The 19,730-nt window shown below is 34.8% G+C and overlaps 2 protein-coding genes across 2 annotated transcripts; one reads left to right on the top strand and one right to left on the bottom strand.

Moving 5' to 3' along the window:
- Positions 1 to 550: 550 nt before the first annotated feature.
- On the bottom strand, positions 551 to 11,641 carry LOC144446525 (ras-related protein Rab-28-like). Its single transcript, XM_078136306.1, has 7 exons — positions 11,471 to 11,641; positions 8,998 to 9,094; positions 8,581 to 8,669; positions 7,759 to 7,888; positions 5,837 to 5,940; positions 3,979 to 4,056; positions 551 to 3,799 (listed from the first exon to the last, which is right to left on the bottom strand). Exons 1-7 carry the CDS (start codon positions 11,543 to 11,545, stop codon positions 3,701 to 3,703), a joined length of 672 nt encoding a protein of 223 aa, XP_077992432.1. The 5' UTR covers positions 11,546 to 11,641; the 3' UTR covers positions 551 to 3,700.
- A 522-nt stretch (positions 11,642 to 12,163) lies between these two features.
- On the top strand, positions 12,164 to 17,365 carry LOC144446409 (transmembrane protein 127-like). The gene is made up of 3 exons (XM_078136164.1): positions 12,164 to 12,603; positions 16,008 to 16,178; positions 16,745 to 17,365. The coding sequence occupies exons 1-3, from the start codon at positions 12,348 to 12,350 to the stop codon at positions 17,071 to 17,073; spliced, it is 756 nt and encodes a 251-aa protein (XP_077992290.1). The 5' UTR covers positions 12,164 to 12,347; the 3' UTR covers positions 17,074 to 17,365.
- The last annotated feature ends 2,365 nt before the right edge of the window (positions 17,366 to 19,730 follow it).

Below are 19,730 nucleotides of genomic sequence, written 5' to 3'. Positions count from 1 at the left end.
TGATATTATGTTCACATACATACATACATACATACATACGTATGTACACACACAAACACACACACACATACATACATACATACATACATACATACATACATACATACATACATACATACACATACACATACATACATACATACATACATACATACATACATATATACACACACATACATACATCTATAAATACATACATACACACAGACATACATACATACATACATACATACATACACATACATACACACACATACATACATAGTACATACATACACATACATACATACATATATACATACATACACACACACACATACATACATACATACATACATACATACATACATACATACACACACATACATACAGATACATACACCACATACATACATACATACATACATACATACATACATACATACATACATACATACATACATACATACATACACATTGAGATCAGTAAAACACATTTACTCCCATTTCTGATATTAACAAATGAAGACCACACATGTATTTACAAGATAATAATATGAATTGACTTTATTAATAGTTCATTGAATACACGCGGTACTGTACCATGTAATAAATGCAGTGAGCATTACAAAACTAAAATACTTGTTCCCCACTGACTGCCTCTTTTGGCAGAGCCAATGACTCTAATACCATACATCCATAACACGTTATCCATTTCCTGGTTCCAAAATGCATAACAAAAGAATCAATCTTAACTTTAGGATTATATGCTACATCTGAAATCACTTTTAAAACATTTGCCTTTTCTTTATAGTATATAGGGGCAATTCATATGTAACTGAACTGAGAATTCACGCTAAAATTGGTATGCAAATTTACAACAGTTTTTGTCTACGGAATTAGATTGAAAAATCCACTGTTGAGGGCGTTCCACACTGCTGTCATAAGCAATGCCAAAGCTTGGACGCAAACAACAGCAAACCATTCAACTTCTACTAGGGAATAGGAGTATTTAATATATCAACTGTATGATGTGATAATTCATACACCGACAATAGTATTTTGGGAAAGAAGCATGTTGCATTTTGGAACCAAGAAAAAATTTTACAGCAAAATAACACAAAATATATATATATATAATTTATAGAATATGTATGTAATGTACATACTGGAGTTGAAGTTTGAGGACATTAAACCTAGCTATAGAAAGAATACAAAGGGAGGGAATAGTCAACTCTGGCATATTTGGTTACGGTACAAAGGCTTGTATAATGGGAATGTGTAAAATACAAGTCTGAGTATCCTGTAATTGTCCATGTAATATATTATAAATCCGTATTCAAGTCTGTGGATATACTCCATGCGAGCTGAATATCAGAATGTACTTGTTTACATAATGCTATCCTTGGATCACATCTTAGCCGAAAAATCATCACATTTTACTGCATTTCAAATATTACTCCCCACTAAATAAATATGTACCATAGTTACAGTTGAAGGACAGTATTACACTCTGACTGAAAGATTCATTGCTGGTTGCACTCCACATAACATTGCTGCAGCTTACACCAGTAATGTGCAGCGCCCTCAATGACAAATCTTGCCGTCTACAATAGTATTAGTATTAGGAGCAATAGTTTGTTTATCCTGAGCTAGACATCATTATGTGAGCTATTATAGAATTATTATAGTTTCAATCTTGGCTGCTTGAAATGGACCACTGTAAATGACAACCAAGGTTTTCAAGATTTTGTTGACCAGACATAATATTTCCTGATGACCAAATCTTAATGAAGGGGAAACTTATCAACACCGGAAAATCTCACCATTTCAACAAACCACTGGATGCTGTTTACAAATACAATTAAATCTGTCAGACTATTTCATATCGTCACTGTTTTAAACTAGAAATGTATATTTTTACAGAGTTGGGGTGATTTTTCACGACAAAATATAATGTTACTAAATTCAATTCTTCTTTTAGCCTAGAAATTCTGAGTATCCTCATGTGACCAATTGTTGCTGAGTTTAACCTATTTCCTGACAATTTGCTCAGCCCCCAACTAAAAGTTTGACTGTTTCAGTGTTTAAGCCTAAATTTGAAAACTATAACTAAATACATGTGCAGTGGGATGCATTCACAGCCAACTTCCTTCAGTCCTGTGGCAGTGCAGGGTTGCAACAGCACTGCTGTTGAACTGTGTGCATGTCTGAAACTTTTCCCTGTGTTGGTATCTTGAAACACAGATATTCAAAACCTCAGAAAAATTTGCTATTTTGGTAGTCACATTAGCCATGGATACAATGTTTGCAGATAAACTAATAAACAAATATTTCTTTAAACAGTAGAACAAATTATAAACATCAGAGACAACCTAGAGCCTGATCATGTAAATAGGTGGTATATACTATGCAAACATTACCACAGAAAGAGATTACCTGCATCTACCCACAATTCATAGGAAGTCCAATCAAATTACATGAATTACTAAGGTTGATGGGAAAGTCATCCCTCTTAAAACCTTTGCCATCTGTCATTCCCCTCAACTACTTTGATATGTACAAGTCAATTTTCTAATAAAACTTTATCAAGTTATGTGATATAAACATTTTATCCATACACAAAAATAATTTCAACATGCTTGAAAACATAAAAAATACATAAAATCAAAAGTAGTATTTGCCAGATAACATAAAATATATAGTGACTGGGAAAGGAAGTGAGAATAACTTGTATAATTCACTATGTGAACATGATTATTACAAAAGCAAACGGAACTAAGTAAAGAGAAAACAAATATCTAAATATATTACATACACACATGTAAATACATTCACAATATTTCACTGTCCTTAATTTTGTTCCAAAAACATTCAATTCTTTCTTTTCTTGTTACTGTGTATCACAAAGAAGTCCTTATCGGGAAATTGGAGTTTCTCAATAAGCAAAGATTTTGTGAGCATGCTCAACATTCCTTGCATGAAAACAACCTATCAGCAATAACCTTATGAGCATGCCCACATTACCTGAATAAAAACAACCAATCAGCAATACTCTTGTGAGCATGCTTATATTCCTGAATCCCAGCTAGACAACTAGGTCACGAGTTCACCATAATGCCTTGTACTTTCAATGTACCTTAACTCTCAAGACTTCTAAGTGATTTATTGTCTCTAGACAGTCTAATCAAGGAAACTTTTCAACCAGAATGTGATAAAAAGTCTGTATATTACTCCTCACCTGAGGCAAATCACATACGTGTAATTTCCTCCTAAACTGTAACAACCTAAAACATGATGTTTACCCGATATAACAAAGTACAGACAAAAACATTGAGGTTGGCTAGACTGTAAGATATGTCTTGTTGTTCAGCCCTATCAGGCTTTTCAACCAATGGAGTGATAGCTCATAGCATGGTATGACATGTCATATCTTCCAGACTAGAGATTGGCTGGTTAGTATGGCAGGCTCTGAAATGACAGAGCTAAGTAGTAAAACTATCTCTACAAAAAATATTGCATTTTGAAATAAAAGATAACAGGTCCAGTACATTGATATCCAAACTGACAAACTAACAAAATGGCTGTCAGTACTCGCTATTTCCATAAAGTGCCCTTAGTAGAGGACTTGCATGATTACATTCTTACATTCAATCAGACCGTAGTACGTGGACCAATGTCTTCATTCCCCAGTGATGCTCTGACTGTCCCACTGGACTAATTACTGTATACTGCACATTGAACTTCTTGTCTGTGTATGAGTTGCACGACTTACAGGTTCTGAATTACTGTACTGGACAATATCTGCTTTCACCACCCTCTGAAAAAGTATCACAATTTTCTCTTTAAATTTCAAATGATAATGGAAATTAGCATGTACTGGTTTTCAGATGCCAGATTTAACAAAAGTAAAATAAAACCATTTTTACATGAAACACATATCTTTTGAATATATATGACACCTAATCAGAAGAGGCAAGGATATAAAACAATACTTACCGCTGACTGTTCAAGTTCTGGCTTTGTCAGTTTTATTCCACATATTTCAGCTGCTATCCTCTGAAAACATAGGTTAACCTGTACAGAGATAGACAGTCATTTGATGAGTACAAAGATATACTAGTAAAGAAATCACAACAAAGCACTGCCTCAACACATTCATAGTTCTGCAAGTCAGTCAGCTTCAAAGAGCATACATATCTGTGTCTAATGTGATAATCTGTCTTTGGATGTTTACAAGGTATTCTACAGATAGACATTTGCTAAATCTGTTTACTGCCTGTAAACTTTTGCTAAATCTCTTTATTGCCTGTAATAGAATTGGGAAAAGACAGTCAAGGAGGGAGGGAAACAAAAATCAAAAGAGAGAGAGAGAGAGAGACAAACAGACCCCCCTGGGGGGGGAGACATACAGATGGACATACACACTGAAGGACAACCAGACAGAAAAAGAGAGACATACAGAGTGTAACAGAGAAAAGTGGAAATGCTGAGAGATCTAGAGTTTGATGGTAGACGATAGGAATTGTAATACATGATGTACTGTATCACTTCAGACTGAATACATCAACTATCAATCGACTATTGTACCAAGTATAGTCAAAGGTTTGTCATGTGAGTCTCATGATAGGGTTATTACATATAAAAGAACATTTGAAAAATGGCAAATTGTGAGATGCAATTTGTGATAGGTGGATTATCAGCTATTGGACAACTACCATGGCAAGTCACATACAAATATATGATGTAACCAGAGGTTTAACATAGTCTGAGTATCATCATATCAGTGTGGCTGATGGTCTGTGTCTGATATGATATTATATATCTTTACAGACATCATATCAGTAATAATGTAACCAAACAGAAGACAGACCTTGTCTGTGTTGACACAATAAAGTACTCCCCTTCCCTCTATTTTTTACATGTAAGTGATAACCTTTTAACACATTGTGTTTGTTTTCTAAGATTTTGATTATCTGAAATATACAACATATCATAATATGTGCCACATTTTGCTGAACTCTGCATGATTGTTACTATGGGGAGTTTAAAAAGCTGGGAAGGACATAAACAAAATACTCTCCATCAATAAGAATCCTGCTGTATTCAGCAATAAATATGCTGTTATCTAGTGACTAAAACAACAATCTCAACTTGCCCCAAATGATCGACTTTGATCATACAGCAGAAATATCAAAGGGTCGCTGAAAGACTGTAACTATCATACACATTCAAGATCAATTTAGATAGATAAGAAACATGCTTCCCACAGACCACTCATTACAAAAAAATATAAAAAACACCACACTCCTCACAAGCAGGCACTGTATGTACACACATATCACCATGGGGGCCCAAGCAAAATCCAATTCTTGCTGTCATCAATTGGTATGTGTCAAAATCTGAGCATGCAGTGTGATGACATTAAATGGCTTCTTTGTTCCAAGGACTTTGTGTGTGCCTATGTATATCAGTGATAGTGTTGTTTATAGTTGTAGTGAGTGGTCTGTGGGAAGCCTGTTTCTTATCTATCTAAATTGTTCTTGGGGAACCTAAAATGTGTATGATACGCACAGTCTTTTGGCGACCCTTCAATATTTTGCTGTAAATGTATATGATATGCACAGTCTTCTGGTAAACACTCCCTGTTCTAGCTGTACTCAGTTGAACTCAGCATGACTAACAAGCATCTGCTGCAAGTTTCCTTTCCCATGAAAATGTACAAATTACATACATGTGTCTTCCCCTGAAAAATCATCTACAGTATGCTTGTCGCAGCAACATGTCCATATGTTCATTGATGTAATCATCTGAACTAGTACACAAAAAGCACAAAAAACTGAAAACATTAACTCACCGCATCACCTGACTTGGCAGACACAAAATGGGTGGACATCCCGTTTTCCTGAGCAAATTTCTGATGCTTCTCTTGTTTAACTGTTCGCATATGTTCTAGGTCCACTGTAAGATATAAATGTCAACCTTTAGGCCACTCTTCCATCAACATACTCCATTAGGGAATCGTAATTCAATCCCTGATTAATTGGATTTAGTTCTGCAAACAAGTCACTTTGACATGGCTGCAGTAAGTAGGAAATAACAAGCTAACACAACAAGATGTTCCCGTCATGTTATCTGCATTTACTCTACAAATACTGGGATTTATATCAACTTATTCTGATGAGAAAACTAAACTACCCTATCACCCTATAAATAAACAAATATTTACTGTATAATGGCACATGTACTTGCAGGAAATCCTATATCCAAACTCTCTGTAGACATGCAAGTATTACTCACCATGGGAAGCTTTTAGCCTGATGAGTTTGTAAATTTTTCAGCACTTGCCTCCTTACTGATACTATACTCCTAAATTCATTATGTAGAGAGAGACACAATTTTCCACCCTCTGTATCAAGTTCAAATTTGATTTTGGGCCCATTTGCTGGAAAATGCCTACCCTGATCATTGTTATTTATAATGTCTAGTTGATGAAAAATGAGAATTACAGCCTATAAGAGTGATCTGTTGGTGTTCACCATTGTTAGTCTCCCTGTAGGCCATTCAATGCTATATAAATCACACAGGAACTACTAGAGTATTGGTAATATTTACCCAAATAACGTCATCACCAACAATGATACATGTACAACATGAATGATCCAACATATTTTTTTGTCTTTTTTTTTACTTAATACATGGTTTTCATTGAATGCCAGTGTTTGATTCACAATTAATGCTGATGATAATGTTCAGATGGTAATCTACAGGAACTCTCAAACAGCTATCATGGTATCAAATTTAGTTAAAATAAATACATTCTTGTGAATTACAAATCAAATTGTGTCAATACAGCATGTCCAGATGTAAAACAAATCCATCAACAGAATTACTCTGTGAAACTGAGACAAATGCATATTTACTGACATTGAAACACTGAATTTGTTAAAGGGGTATGTTTCAATCCTGGGTCGTCACATTAGTTTTATCGTAATAAGGATTACATAGGATTATTCTTTTGTTATGGGTCAACTTTTTCCATAGCTCTGCTAACTATTAGTTACATAAAATAAAATATTTAAAATATGGAAATATTCCATACTTGTTGAAATTGTGGATGTCCCTTAACACAAAGATGCTGTGTGTATTATATTGATATATGACCTGAGACAGCGAGCTCACAGTAAAACAGAATACGCTATATAATTAGAATGTTTTTTACAATATCCCCAGGCTCTAGTATCAATGAATAAATAGAAAATACATTGACAGCCCATTGATTTTTAATGTGTTTGTTTGTTTGTGCATGTGTGTACGCATTTATACATGTATGTATATATGTATGTGTGTGTGTGTGTGTATGTATGTATGTATGTATGTGTGTATGTATCTATGTATGTGTGTGTGTGTGGGTGTGTATATATATATGTATGGCTGTATGGCTATCTGTATTATCTCCTCGGTAGCTGTAATTTTTCACTATTTTTCGACCATTTCCACTAATTGAACTGTGTATCAAAGTTTTACTAAATGTTTAATTAGGTGACTTACATGTCTACTAGTCATTGATGGTACAGTGGCTTGGCATCACTGTACATGAACAGATACTCTGGACACATTTATCATTTGTCAACAAACTGTACATCTGTGATAGTGTTTATTCACTGAGCAGACATACAAGCTTCAATAAGTACAATAACATTATAGTATGAATTTAACACAGTATGAAAACAAAATGTTAACAATTACTAATTACGAAGGTTTAAATAAATGACTTACTTTTATTGGCTACAAGTGCTAAATGTGGCATTTTGTCTTGATTTGTGAATACCTTCTTGACATTGGCAAGCCAATCTTCTAAATTTTCAAAACTATTATAATTTGTAATATCATACACTAAAAGTATACCCTGCAAGAGAAAAATAAATACATCAAATAATTCATATCATATTATTAAAAATATTTGTTGAAAGAACATTTTATGAAAAAGATTTTCAGTGAAAATAAGTGTTCTTTTTCTGAGAAGGAAATTTTCACAGAAATTTACTGTTATTAGTTCAGAAAATTCAACACTTTTCAACTGTGTGTGACCTACATCAGGGTATTCCTGGAGGCATATGAACAGAGTAATGCAATCCAAATGAGAATTTTAAATCTTTGCAATATATTAGCTCACTTTTGAAGCCAATAAAAATGTAAACCTTTGTTCTTGGAAGAGGGTATTGTGGTACTTTGGAACAAAACAGTTGAATGGCTCACCATGCTTACTTGCTTATGTTGAGGTTTTTGCCATGTAACACAGTACATATAAAATATCATTCAATGTGTAACTTTTTAAACATAGTAGCAAACTACAGTAGCAAGAAAATGTAGACAGGGATTAAAAGTTCATTTCTGGTCAGTAGTGTATGTTTTTGATATAATAATAGTGTCTAAACTAGTATGGCATTCTAAGGGTTCAATCTAAGGCTATATGCTTTGGTACATGTCTGTTCACAAAAAGATAGAATATTTTGGGAAGCAAGAAGAAGTGCTTGGTGATGTCCCTTTCACCAACATCTATACATATTTTTTAATGATAGTGAACTTCTCCATACTTACATGTGCTCCAAATATGTATTTATCTAACATTTTTCCACCCAGTGTTTGACCACCAATATCCCATACTTGTAATGTAACATTAATATTTCCTGTTGAAAGAGCAAGACAAAGTATAATACAATTTTGTTGAAGTAGGAATTCATTAAGAAAGCACTAATGTATATAATAGACAACTTGAATTGAAATGCTTGTATCACTTACAAGTGTGCAAATCCAAAGGAGCTGGGGCAAGCCTTCGTCAGAATCTTACTTCTCTATGTTGAACTGACTTGGCCCAATTGTTCCAAAGTGGATACTAGGTAGTAAATCACATTTTGCTACAAGTGTTGGTGAGTACCAGAGATACTGCAGACTGTCAAAAAGTGTTGGTGAGTACCAGCGCTACTGTTTTTTTTACAATAATATCAAACTACTCACCTGGTAAAATTAGTCTTCTAAGAAAGAAATCTAAACCCACTGTTTGTTTGTATTGTCTGCCAAATTGTTCCTGGGAGTACCTCATTGCAAGTGATGTCTGTAGAAAAAAAGAATGAATAAAATGTTAATATAATAGTATAAAAACAGTATACACATCAATTCCAAAAATGAAGGCTGAGACACTATCATACTCATCCATGTATAACCCCCTAGGGGCAATATAAATCAAAGTAAATGTATGTAGTAAATTTATATTCCCAAAATATCATTCAAACATATTTGCAACTATATTTTTTTCTTTGTGTACTTAATTGATGTGTATGTGAATTTCCGAAATAAAATGAGACACATTAAAGTTATGTGACTTTGAAATGTCAAAATTTGGGCCATTTCTGATTCAATGTGTGCTGCCATTTTGACAACTTTTGTCGCAAAGGATATTGGGAAATATCCATGCTGGTGATGTCATGTCGTCCTAAACTTCACTGGCATCTTGATCTAGGTGTGTGTAGCAGTAGCTGATCGCATTGCAAACATGCCAGCATGCAAACACTATGTATAATTATATAAACATGGTGAGTCAATTTTCTCCACATGGTGAATTATGTCATTTTTTCAATAAAAACTTCTAAGGCCTTCACCTTTAATGAACCTATTAAAGGAACATCACTTTCAGATGGCAAGACTCTCTGTGGGGGAACTGAAGTGTATCATTTGGTTTTGTGTGAGTCTGTACGTATATCTAGTGTATTTACTTTGTTGTGTCTTGGCTTCATTGTGTGGAGTGTTTGTGTACATTGATATCGTGTCAAATGTGACTAGCATCACATTGTGTGGTACTTTCATTTTTTTTTTTCATTTTTTTTTTTTTTTTTTTCTTAATGAAGTACGTCTTGTGTAGCGAGATCCCCCTCCCCGATACCTAGTCACGTCACTAAGTTCACTCTCCGAGTATTCTGACTCAAAAATATAATCCTCAAGTCCAAAGTCAGTATATGCCTTTACAGTGCTGACTGCTGAAACTGACATGGAAGGTGTCTTACTAGAATATTTAGGATGATGTGACATCACAAGAAAAGTCAATTTCTCAAATCTCAAAGCAAACTCTAGTGAATACTGTCCTCAAGGGAAAAATGAAGATGTAATATTGGAGGCTAAAACCAAATTTAAAGCTAAATGGAAGATTATCTAGTTCAAAAAATGGTATAAATCATTTGCCATACACTTCTTTTATGAATAATGTCATTTGATTGGACCTTTACTTTGATAAAATTGCAACAGGAATAAGAAAAATATTTTATAGTTGAATACATTTAATAAATTATATACATATATTCTTAATCGTTGTGTGGCCTTGAACCTTGATGGTGATAAGGACCTTGTGTATTGTCAAAACATGTATTTGCTGCCAGCTACAGTGGTGTATATTGAGAATCGTTAAGACACTGAATGAAGTACTTAAAATGTATCCTTTGGCCAACTCTGTTTACTAATGATCATCCTGGGAACATAGTTATGTGTTCTGAAGACATGTACAATAGTATGTGGATACTTATACTATGGAAATATATAATATGCTAATATATCTGAAACTATTATGTCGATCTATCCATAATATTACATAAAGTACAATAAATTTAATATTGTAAATTTTCATATTTAGTTGTATCATACTGTTAATTTGTAAATCAAATATTGCCATCTGTATGTATGTATGTATGTATGTGTGTGTACGTATGTATGTATGTATGTATGTATGTATGTATGTATGTATGTATGTATGTATGTATGTATGTATGTGTGTGTGTGTGTGTGTGTATGTATGTATGTATGTATGTATGTATGTATTTATTTGTGTGCGTATGTTTATGTACGTGTTTCTGTATGTTTATTTGTATTACATTGTACACTCAGACTAAAATTTCAATATCAATTTCACAGCCTATATCGATCATATTAACTGCTTAAGATAAGTTGCGCCACTTTTTTTTCAACTTCTGACATGCTAGTAGTATATAGACAAGAGTGGAGGGTTCGACATAATTTCATAAATTAAATATATTCCCCTATCAAAATATCAATCTATCATTTTATGGTGGATCGCAGATCAATTTTATTCAGCCTCATGTCGTCAATTTCGTGTCCTGTTACTAATCTGTCTCCCGTCGTCTGCATCCCTAGATTTAAGTGGTGATGAATATGCCGATTAAAGTTGATTACTACGCCTACGGACAGTAATATTGAATTTGAAAATTTTGATCTGATGGAGGGGCATGTCATACGTGACCAAACTACATTCCCCGACTACACTTGCCAGTCAGAAGATTCACCACAATTTCTTATTTAGTACATGTACGTCCATTTATGTAACTGCAGTCCCACAGCGTGTTGCAATCTACGTATTCCCAACACATTCGGATACGACGGACAAGCTTTGAACGAGCGTTATTTTTCTGAAATATATCTTTCTTACCTTCCCTGACGCACCATCACCCATGACGACTATTTTAAATTGTCGATCTGGGCTCTCGTCTTCTGAATCTGACATAGTGTAGGTTGTCTATTCCGTAATTAATCTCGATATAAAAACTCGTTGCTTTCTCCTTCACTAATCTTAATATGATCTCAGGTATTCCGCTAAAAATGGCTGCTGAATGTTTATGGTTGTCTAGTGTGACGTCAAGGTCCAAACAAAAGCGCCCTCATGATCGATTGTAAATTTCAAAAAAAATATATCATTCTCTATGGAAATTCTTCGTGGACGTTGGGTATATCTTGTTTACTCGACATTAGCCAAATTCATTCATATCACTGAACAAAAAGTCTCGTATTACATGTAAAACGTTCAAAATAGAGGAAGTTAATTTGACCTCGTATAAAAGGGCGCCCTCTTAAAAATGTTATATTTTTCTTTCGTCTATAGTCATGACAATAGTGACCCGCGCCCCGACGCGACAGCGATATGATTTTTGTGACGGAAAATGTATTTCCTGGGCAAAGTCATATTCTTGGGAACTGTCTTTTTTATATATTCTATTTTATGAAATAAATTACCTGTACAAGTAGCATAAAAAATAGTGCTATAAAACTATGCGACATGTGCAAAGTGATAACTCCTATCTCGGGCCCTTTGTTCGGGATAACCCCGTGACGTAGGTGAGAGTAATGGCCGACATCCTCGCAGGTACCGCTTCCTGGTAGCGTTCATGGTATATTTTGTGGTTCAGAAACATTGTTGGCACCTGTTGATGAAAAGACTTTACCCACTGAAGGCAGGTAGTAATACTCAGATAGCGGCAAGTATTTGTGGTCGGCTGATTTCCTGGATTTAACGAAATTGATCGCGAAAGATGCCGTTTACTTTCCAAAGTATGTCTCGCCGATATGGTCGATTAAATTCGTTCGAGTCATTGCCCAGATCGAGACGAATTCGACCAAAACAGAGGGAAAGAAACATAGTTGCTGCCATTTTAGGCATGATTGCCATAGCTACATTAGCCACTGCGTTAGCTGAACCGAGGTGGTTTTATTTACACGGCACAAAATGCGAATACACGTACATAGGATTGTACATGTTTTTCAGCATAAACAGTGGAAACGACCTGAGTAAGTATTTGTTTTCATTCGATTTAATTTGATTTATTGTCCCACCCCTTACTGTCATAAAGTCAGTCTTATAGCTCTCGTGACTCACACATGACTTTCTCCCCTGCTTCGAAGTTTTAGTCACGGATTTTGGGTCAGGTGAACAGAGATACACGACGATGAAATCTAGGTGGAATGGACTATAAAAGTATAATTCTTTTGTTGACAATATTTTACCCGCTCTTACGTCTTTGATTCTGAGAAAGTGGAAGAAAAAACCAAAGAGGAAGTGAGAAAACGCCATGCTGTGTAATGATTAACGTTGTATTTTAAGCAAAAAATGAAACACACAGCTACAGAGAGATAGAGAAACTTGAAAAACAACTTTAATTGAAAACCTTCGTGGCGATAAACCACAAACAATAGACAATGTCAGACATGATAAATACCATTGTGATCATTGACTCATCAATATTCATTTATTTTTCGTAAGAACTGTGCTCATGGCCGATTTTAACACATCTTATTGTACCCTTCATTTCATGCGGTCTGTCTGTTCACAATTTTAGAACGTACGTATCCCTGTTCACTGAGGAAAATCACAAGTCTATTGGGGGTTTATACCCCCCCCCCCCGCCCATCTTTCATGTATAATTCATGCGTCCAATTAATAAATGAGGCATTGTTGGAGTATTTGACTCCGCTAATACAAATTAGGGGAAGTTTTCTCTTTCTTTGACTGTTCATTCATACAACAAAGCCAACTGACATCAATTGGGCATGGTAATTATTACTGTAAAGTGATGTGAATGCCTTGTAACCATTTGTTTGTTGTTTCCATAATTGCTACCCACATGTGAAAAAAAATGAACATGTGTGCCACATTGACTTTGTCAGCACAATCACAAAAGATGAAAGACCATTGCTAATGCAATTGAACAGTGGTAGATACAAGCCTTTTAAAAAAATGTTTAGGCTAGTGTATATATTGCCTGACCACAGTACGTATATTGTATGTGCCATGTCTAAGTAATCTAGCCTTTAGACCCTGTACATTTCAAAGACACTTAGGTTTCGTAATGTCATTGATAGTAATGGTTGGCAATCAAGCTATATGTATCATCGTGTTGATGGCAATTTTTCTCTTTTGGCAAATTATTCACTGTTTGCTGATAATATTTTTGAAACATGTATGTTATAAAATACTCCTTTCTACAAAGAATATTCTGATCCTGGTAAACAAGGAAACATTAATTAAGTTTGCATGTATTTTAAATGCTAGTAAAGTCCTGAAATATTACAGAGAAAGTAAATGTTGCAGTGTGGTAGTGCTGTGTCTTCCTCTGGCTACCAAATGTAACATGTATAGACACCATTTGAATGGCAAAGTCACTGCGATACAGCAAAAACCTTCACATGCAACATAGTAGTACAAGCAGGCAAAGTAAATATTAGTTTTGGTATCAAGTGACACCCTACTTCTGTCCTAAGGTAAAGACTGTTTAGTTAGAAAGTACAGATAAGAACGAGTGTGAAGCTACCATCATATTCATATTCATCTTCACTTTCAAACGTTGACCTCTACGATCAATGTGAATATGATGATAGCTTACACATTCATCATCAGATTCGAAGTACTTCCGAATGGGTACGAACATGCGTTCGGCAAATCACATATCCTCAGGTTCATTGGCAGGTTGAAATCATGTGATTGTAATTACTTTTCACTTTATTTGCCTGGATTTGCATGCTCTCTTGTTATTTTTGCCAGAGTATCCAATTTGCACCATGAATTATTGTTGTCATGGACCATTATTTTTCACAATCGATTGCGTTGACCGACCCCGATCAAGGGAACTACACACATTGTGATAATTGTGGTCTTGACAACACTATTTTGTGTAAATTTCACCAGTGTAAGTGTTAAGTAGGGTTTCAAAGATAGCAGCACTGCGGGAAATCAAAACACACCCAGCCAGGCCGTATTTTATTACATTACTCATACAGGTTTTTTGTACACCCAAATATTGATATTTCATTTTCAAAGATATGGGAAAGGCATACTAAACATCTAAATTAGTTTTTTATATGACAACAATAATTCATGGTGCAAATTGGATACTCTGGCAAAAATAAGAAGAAAGCATGCAAATCCACGCTAATCAAGTGAAAAGTAACTACAATCACATGATTTCAATCTGCCAATGAAGGATTTGTGATTTGCCGAACGCTTGTTTGTACCCATTCGGAAGACTTCGAATCTGATGATGAACGTGTGACGCTATCATCATATTCACATTGAGAGTAGAGGTCAACTTTGAAAGTGAATATGAATATGAATATGATGGTAGCTTCACACTCGTCAGATAAGAACTATGTTCACACTTCCCATTGTAGGTGAAAAACACTTTGTACCCACAAAGTAATAAAAACAGAAATGTCACTTGATGAAATGTACATTACATGTAAGTTTACAACTTTGAAACTGATTAGCTATTTAAAACATGTTTACTGTGGTTACTTTATGGAGTATATTATATACAGCACAATTGCAGTTATTTGTTCGACCCTTCATTTTATGGCCAATTAAAATCTGTATCTAAATTGAAGGTCAAAGCTATGTAATGTTACTGACTGGGCTATGTATCTTGGTTGTAGTTCTCACAGGGAAGCACAATGTTGCATGGATTTGGGATTTATATACCAGCAATGGATATGGACTGTCAAAAAAAGTTACTGCAAATAAGTGTATTCTTCATGCGCTATGCTCATTTGATACACAAGGAAAAATGGAACGGGGACATAGAGCAAAACAGTCTGTAAAATGTAAATGAAAGTTTGCCTTCAATAAAAAAATATCCAGACATGCATAAAAGTTAGAAATAAAACCCAGCTAAATATAGCCATAATTAGTTTCTCTTAACTTAGAAAATATGAGAATTTTCATAGAAAGGGGGTGACATATGACTGCTAGCTGCACTTAAATATTTTTCTGTATGTACTGGCAGCATAATAGTGTGTAAGGTATGATGTGATGGAGTGCCCTCACATATCAGTCAACTTCTCTCAGGGAGAGGGGGAGTGAGGACGGAACAACGCGGCATATCTTACAGTCTGGCAGCATAATAGGTAATGGAATTTGCTGTATCCACCCATAAAAGCAAGATTATGGGTTCCTTTAGACTGCAACTTGTCAGATATGTTGTATCGTTCCGCCTTCCCCAATGTTGGTTGACCAGTGTGTGAGGGCACCCTATCGCGGCATACCTTACAGACTACAAGTCCCTATGCTAGTTCAATAGTTGTGTCTCCAATCACTGTGGTACACATACTGGATTGACTCTAGCCTATAATAGGAAATAAAATGGTAATAGCATACTATCCTATAATTAACTTTCTCTCTCCTTTTGTGTTTTAATTTATAGTAATGGAACTGTGTGTGACACCTGATGCTGTGAAAATCCTACAAGCTGTTATTTCACTATGTTTTATCAGTATTGCTGTATCATTGTTTGCCTTTATATTAGACACATTTGGACCCACTACATATTATCTTAAGCTCATCCGTAGACATGCAGTTGGCAATATTATAGCAGGTATGTCTTTTCACATTCATTTTCAAAGTTGAATTGTTTTCCCTGATTTTATTTTCCTTCATAAATTATAAGTGAGTGATAGTGTATGAAGAAACGATAACCATGGTATACTCTAGCGTCTCTTGTCTCTTAGCATGTACTTATGGCTTTGAACTAGAAAACCAGAGACAACCTGAAGCAACCTGACCCCCTAAGTTGGCCAGTGTGAAATGCCTTTTTTAGAGTGACTTGGGGATGTATGCAGTTGAAAAGGACTAATGCTCGCTATCGTAACTGATATTTTGATTTTTTGAATTTTTGCTCGTCCATCTCCAGTGAAAATTCAAAAAATCAAAATATCAGTTACGATAGCAGAAACAGTGTAGTAGCATTAGTCCTTCAAGTCTATAGGTCAGCTAGAACATCATGTACTCTTGTACTAAATAAGATTTTTGGAATTATTTATTTAGATAAATAAATTGTAGCTCAAGGTATACTGGAAATTGTAAGAACATACATGTACAGGTAAAGAAATAGATATCAATTTTCCTAAGCTAAGTCTGGAGGACTTTTATTTTTTTTTACAGTAATACTTTGTGCGGCCATAAATGGATTTTGTTATTGGGTGACAGCATTGCTAGAAGAAAACATAAGGGAGCATGAAAACCTGAAAAAGGCACCTACCAGTCTTGTGGAAGTCAAGTTTGATATTGGATTCTATCTTATTGCTGGCGCTGGTGGACTCTCAGTTATTGTTGTAGCAACAAATATGTTGAGAAGATATCCAATGTGTGATGACAATGGAGATGATGGCAGAAGTGACTGGGAGAATGAGTTTACAGATCTACCACCAACATTTGCACAGAGTGAAGCAAGTGTACAGAATTTACCAGCACCTCCTGCATATGCACCATGAAACGAGGAATCATACACAGCTTTTTAATGCTGTGTCAACAACATACAGCCAGCTGTGCCACGATATTTAAGCTTGTCTATATATATTTTATACAAAGACTACATACAAGTAATTTTATGTCAAAAAGTTAATCCTTTAAAAGACAGCCACCCTATTTTTAGGGTTAAAGGGTTAAACAGAAGGTCACACATTTTGGAACTCAAGAGGGTGCACCAGAATGCCATATTTGTGGATGTTACCCCCCAGGGCACATTCTGTAGACAAACATTTTGTCATTGTTTGGCGGGGGGGGGGGGGGGGGGGGTGACCTGGCTCTCTTGGGACAGTATTGAGTATTATGCATGTTGCATGTGAAAATTGAAAGATATCAGCAAACAGAAAATCACTGCAATTTTTGTACATTCAGCATTTATAACTGAAAAGACTATTTACATAAATTAAATCACACCATTGCAGTACTGTCAGGATGCAAGAATGTCTAATAAAAGCATGTTATTTATGCATTTACTATTCTCACACTGACGAAGTAAACTTTGACCAGTGACATGACCCCAAGTTATGTTGCACTGCTCATTGTACATCATATAATCAATCATACCATTATGTAATTGTAAATGGCCAATTCATGAACTTTTTTGCTGTGATGAATCAAAACTGATGTGCACTAAGTAATCATATACAAAAATTAAAGTTTGTCGATGAAGTGTGAATTCATGGCCACCATCTTGGCTTTTGCAACTCACCTCACTCTTCCACCTTCCTTCATCCCAGGTCACCCATGAAAAACCATGACAATTAGTCGTTCGGGAACAAAATGTTTTGAAATGTCTGCAAGCATTTTGTCTACAGAATATGCCCCTGATATTAGTGTCATTGTATGCAGATGTGGAATTCAGTGTGTGTGTACAAGGATCAAAGTTAGTTATTATCTTCATTTTAATACTGTTAGTGTTACCACTAGGATACCTATACCACAGGAAGAAATTAACAAAATAGAAGATGCCAGTATAGTGACGTGTTGTAGAGTTTTTGACATGAGTACCACTGGAAATTATTTCTCTAAGGTAAAAATCTGAGGTTCGCTACCAACTGAGATGTATATCAGTCTTAGTAAGAACTAAGTTCCAGTTTACAACATTTTCAGTTAGTCACAATCTTACAACTATAAATTACCATATTATGTATCATTTTACTAGTAGGAAATTAATACCAGTAACATAAATTTACCAACTTTTTTGACAGGAGATAGGTTTACCTCACATAGGACACTATTAAATGTTACTAATATGATTACTAGGGAATCACAATATAGATTGGGTCGTCTCGAAGTAGAGACCTCGACAGTGAGAGTCTGGGTTACCAAGACTCTGGCATTACAGCATCAGTGGTTGGTACAAGATGCTGAGGCTCACCCACTACATAACCTCTGCAGTAAAAATAACACAGTAGCAACTTTTGCTAAGAGTTTTCTGGTTAATCTTTTAACAATGTGATGTGGAAAAGTTTATACCATGATTTCTGTGAATATAGACAGAGTGGGTGGGGAAAGAGAGCCCCAGTAGCAGAGTCTGGGTAAAACTGAAACTATGAGTTAGGAAGTGAAGTGTATTCAGTATTGCCTCAATTGACACCAAGTAGTTACAACATAAAAACAGTCTCAACAGTTCTTCTGTAAACATATCTGCGATTGCTTTCATGAAATACATTAATTTATTGTTACAAGATATCAAAACGACAATGGTATAACTGAAATATAAAAAAATATTTCCAGTGACAAGGAGGGAATTTTTTCCATGATACAACCTTTTGCATATGTATGATATTCTTCACCCTATGGTTTACTAAAGTAGTGCCCAGTTCTACGCTATATCTTGAAAACAATACAATTTACATAACAATGTTTTTTTTGTTATGTAAATTACTATGATTTTTGTGTGGAGAGCACAGGTATATATATATATTGTACTATGTATATTCATATTATTAAGGGGCCACTCTGCATGTACCATATTGCAGAATACAGCATATGAAATTCCCACTAATTTGAATATTTTAGTTATAAAGAGACATATAGAAATTCACACTTGTCCCATCTCAATCTCAGTCTATTTATGGACTTGATATTTTATGTACTCAATTGTAATGTTTTAATAATAATCATACACGTCATTTGATATAAACTATTTTCAAATTTTTGATAGTAAACTTCTAAAAGAATTGTTAGAACTTTCATCATAATCTTAGCTCCTACCTCTTAATTTAATCATCACAATCTATTTTACTGGTCTTTACTAATATTTATGTTTTGATTGATAAATGGTGTAATTTTTCATTCTATTTATTTTTTAATGGTGCAAATTTTTTGTCTATTTCTAATTCCATGTGCTGATCTTGATTTGAATAGCATAGAAAGCTTATTTTTAGATATTGTTATTGTATGGATCATATCTACTGGTAATTATTACACAGTTCTCAGAACACCATTGGGTGTTTACTCATCAACTACATGTACTAACTTCACATTTAGACAACTGACACAAGTGTACATTTGTACATTGCTAACATCTAACCTTTGCCACCACATCTGGTATAATGCTGACAACGAAACACATATGACCATATTATCCCACAAGTAAATAAGTATGTATCCTAGCATG

This window comes from Glandiceps talaboti, chromosome 15 (genome assembly GCF_964340395.1).
Source record: "Glandiceps talaboti chromosome 15, keGlaTala1.1, whole genome shotgun sequence".
Taxonomy (NCBI): domain Eukaryota; kingdom Metazoa; phylum Hemichordata; class Enteropneusta; family Spengelidae; genus Glandiceps; species Glandiceps talaboti.
Note: the sequence above shows the minus strand (reverse complement) of the source record. Positions and strands in the feature narration are given on the sequence as shown.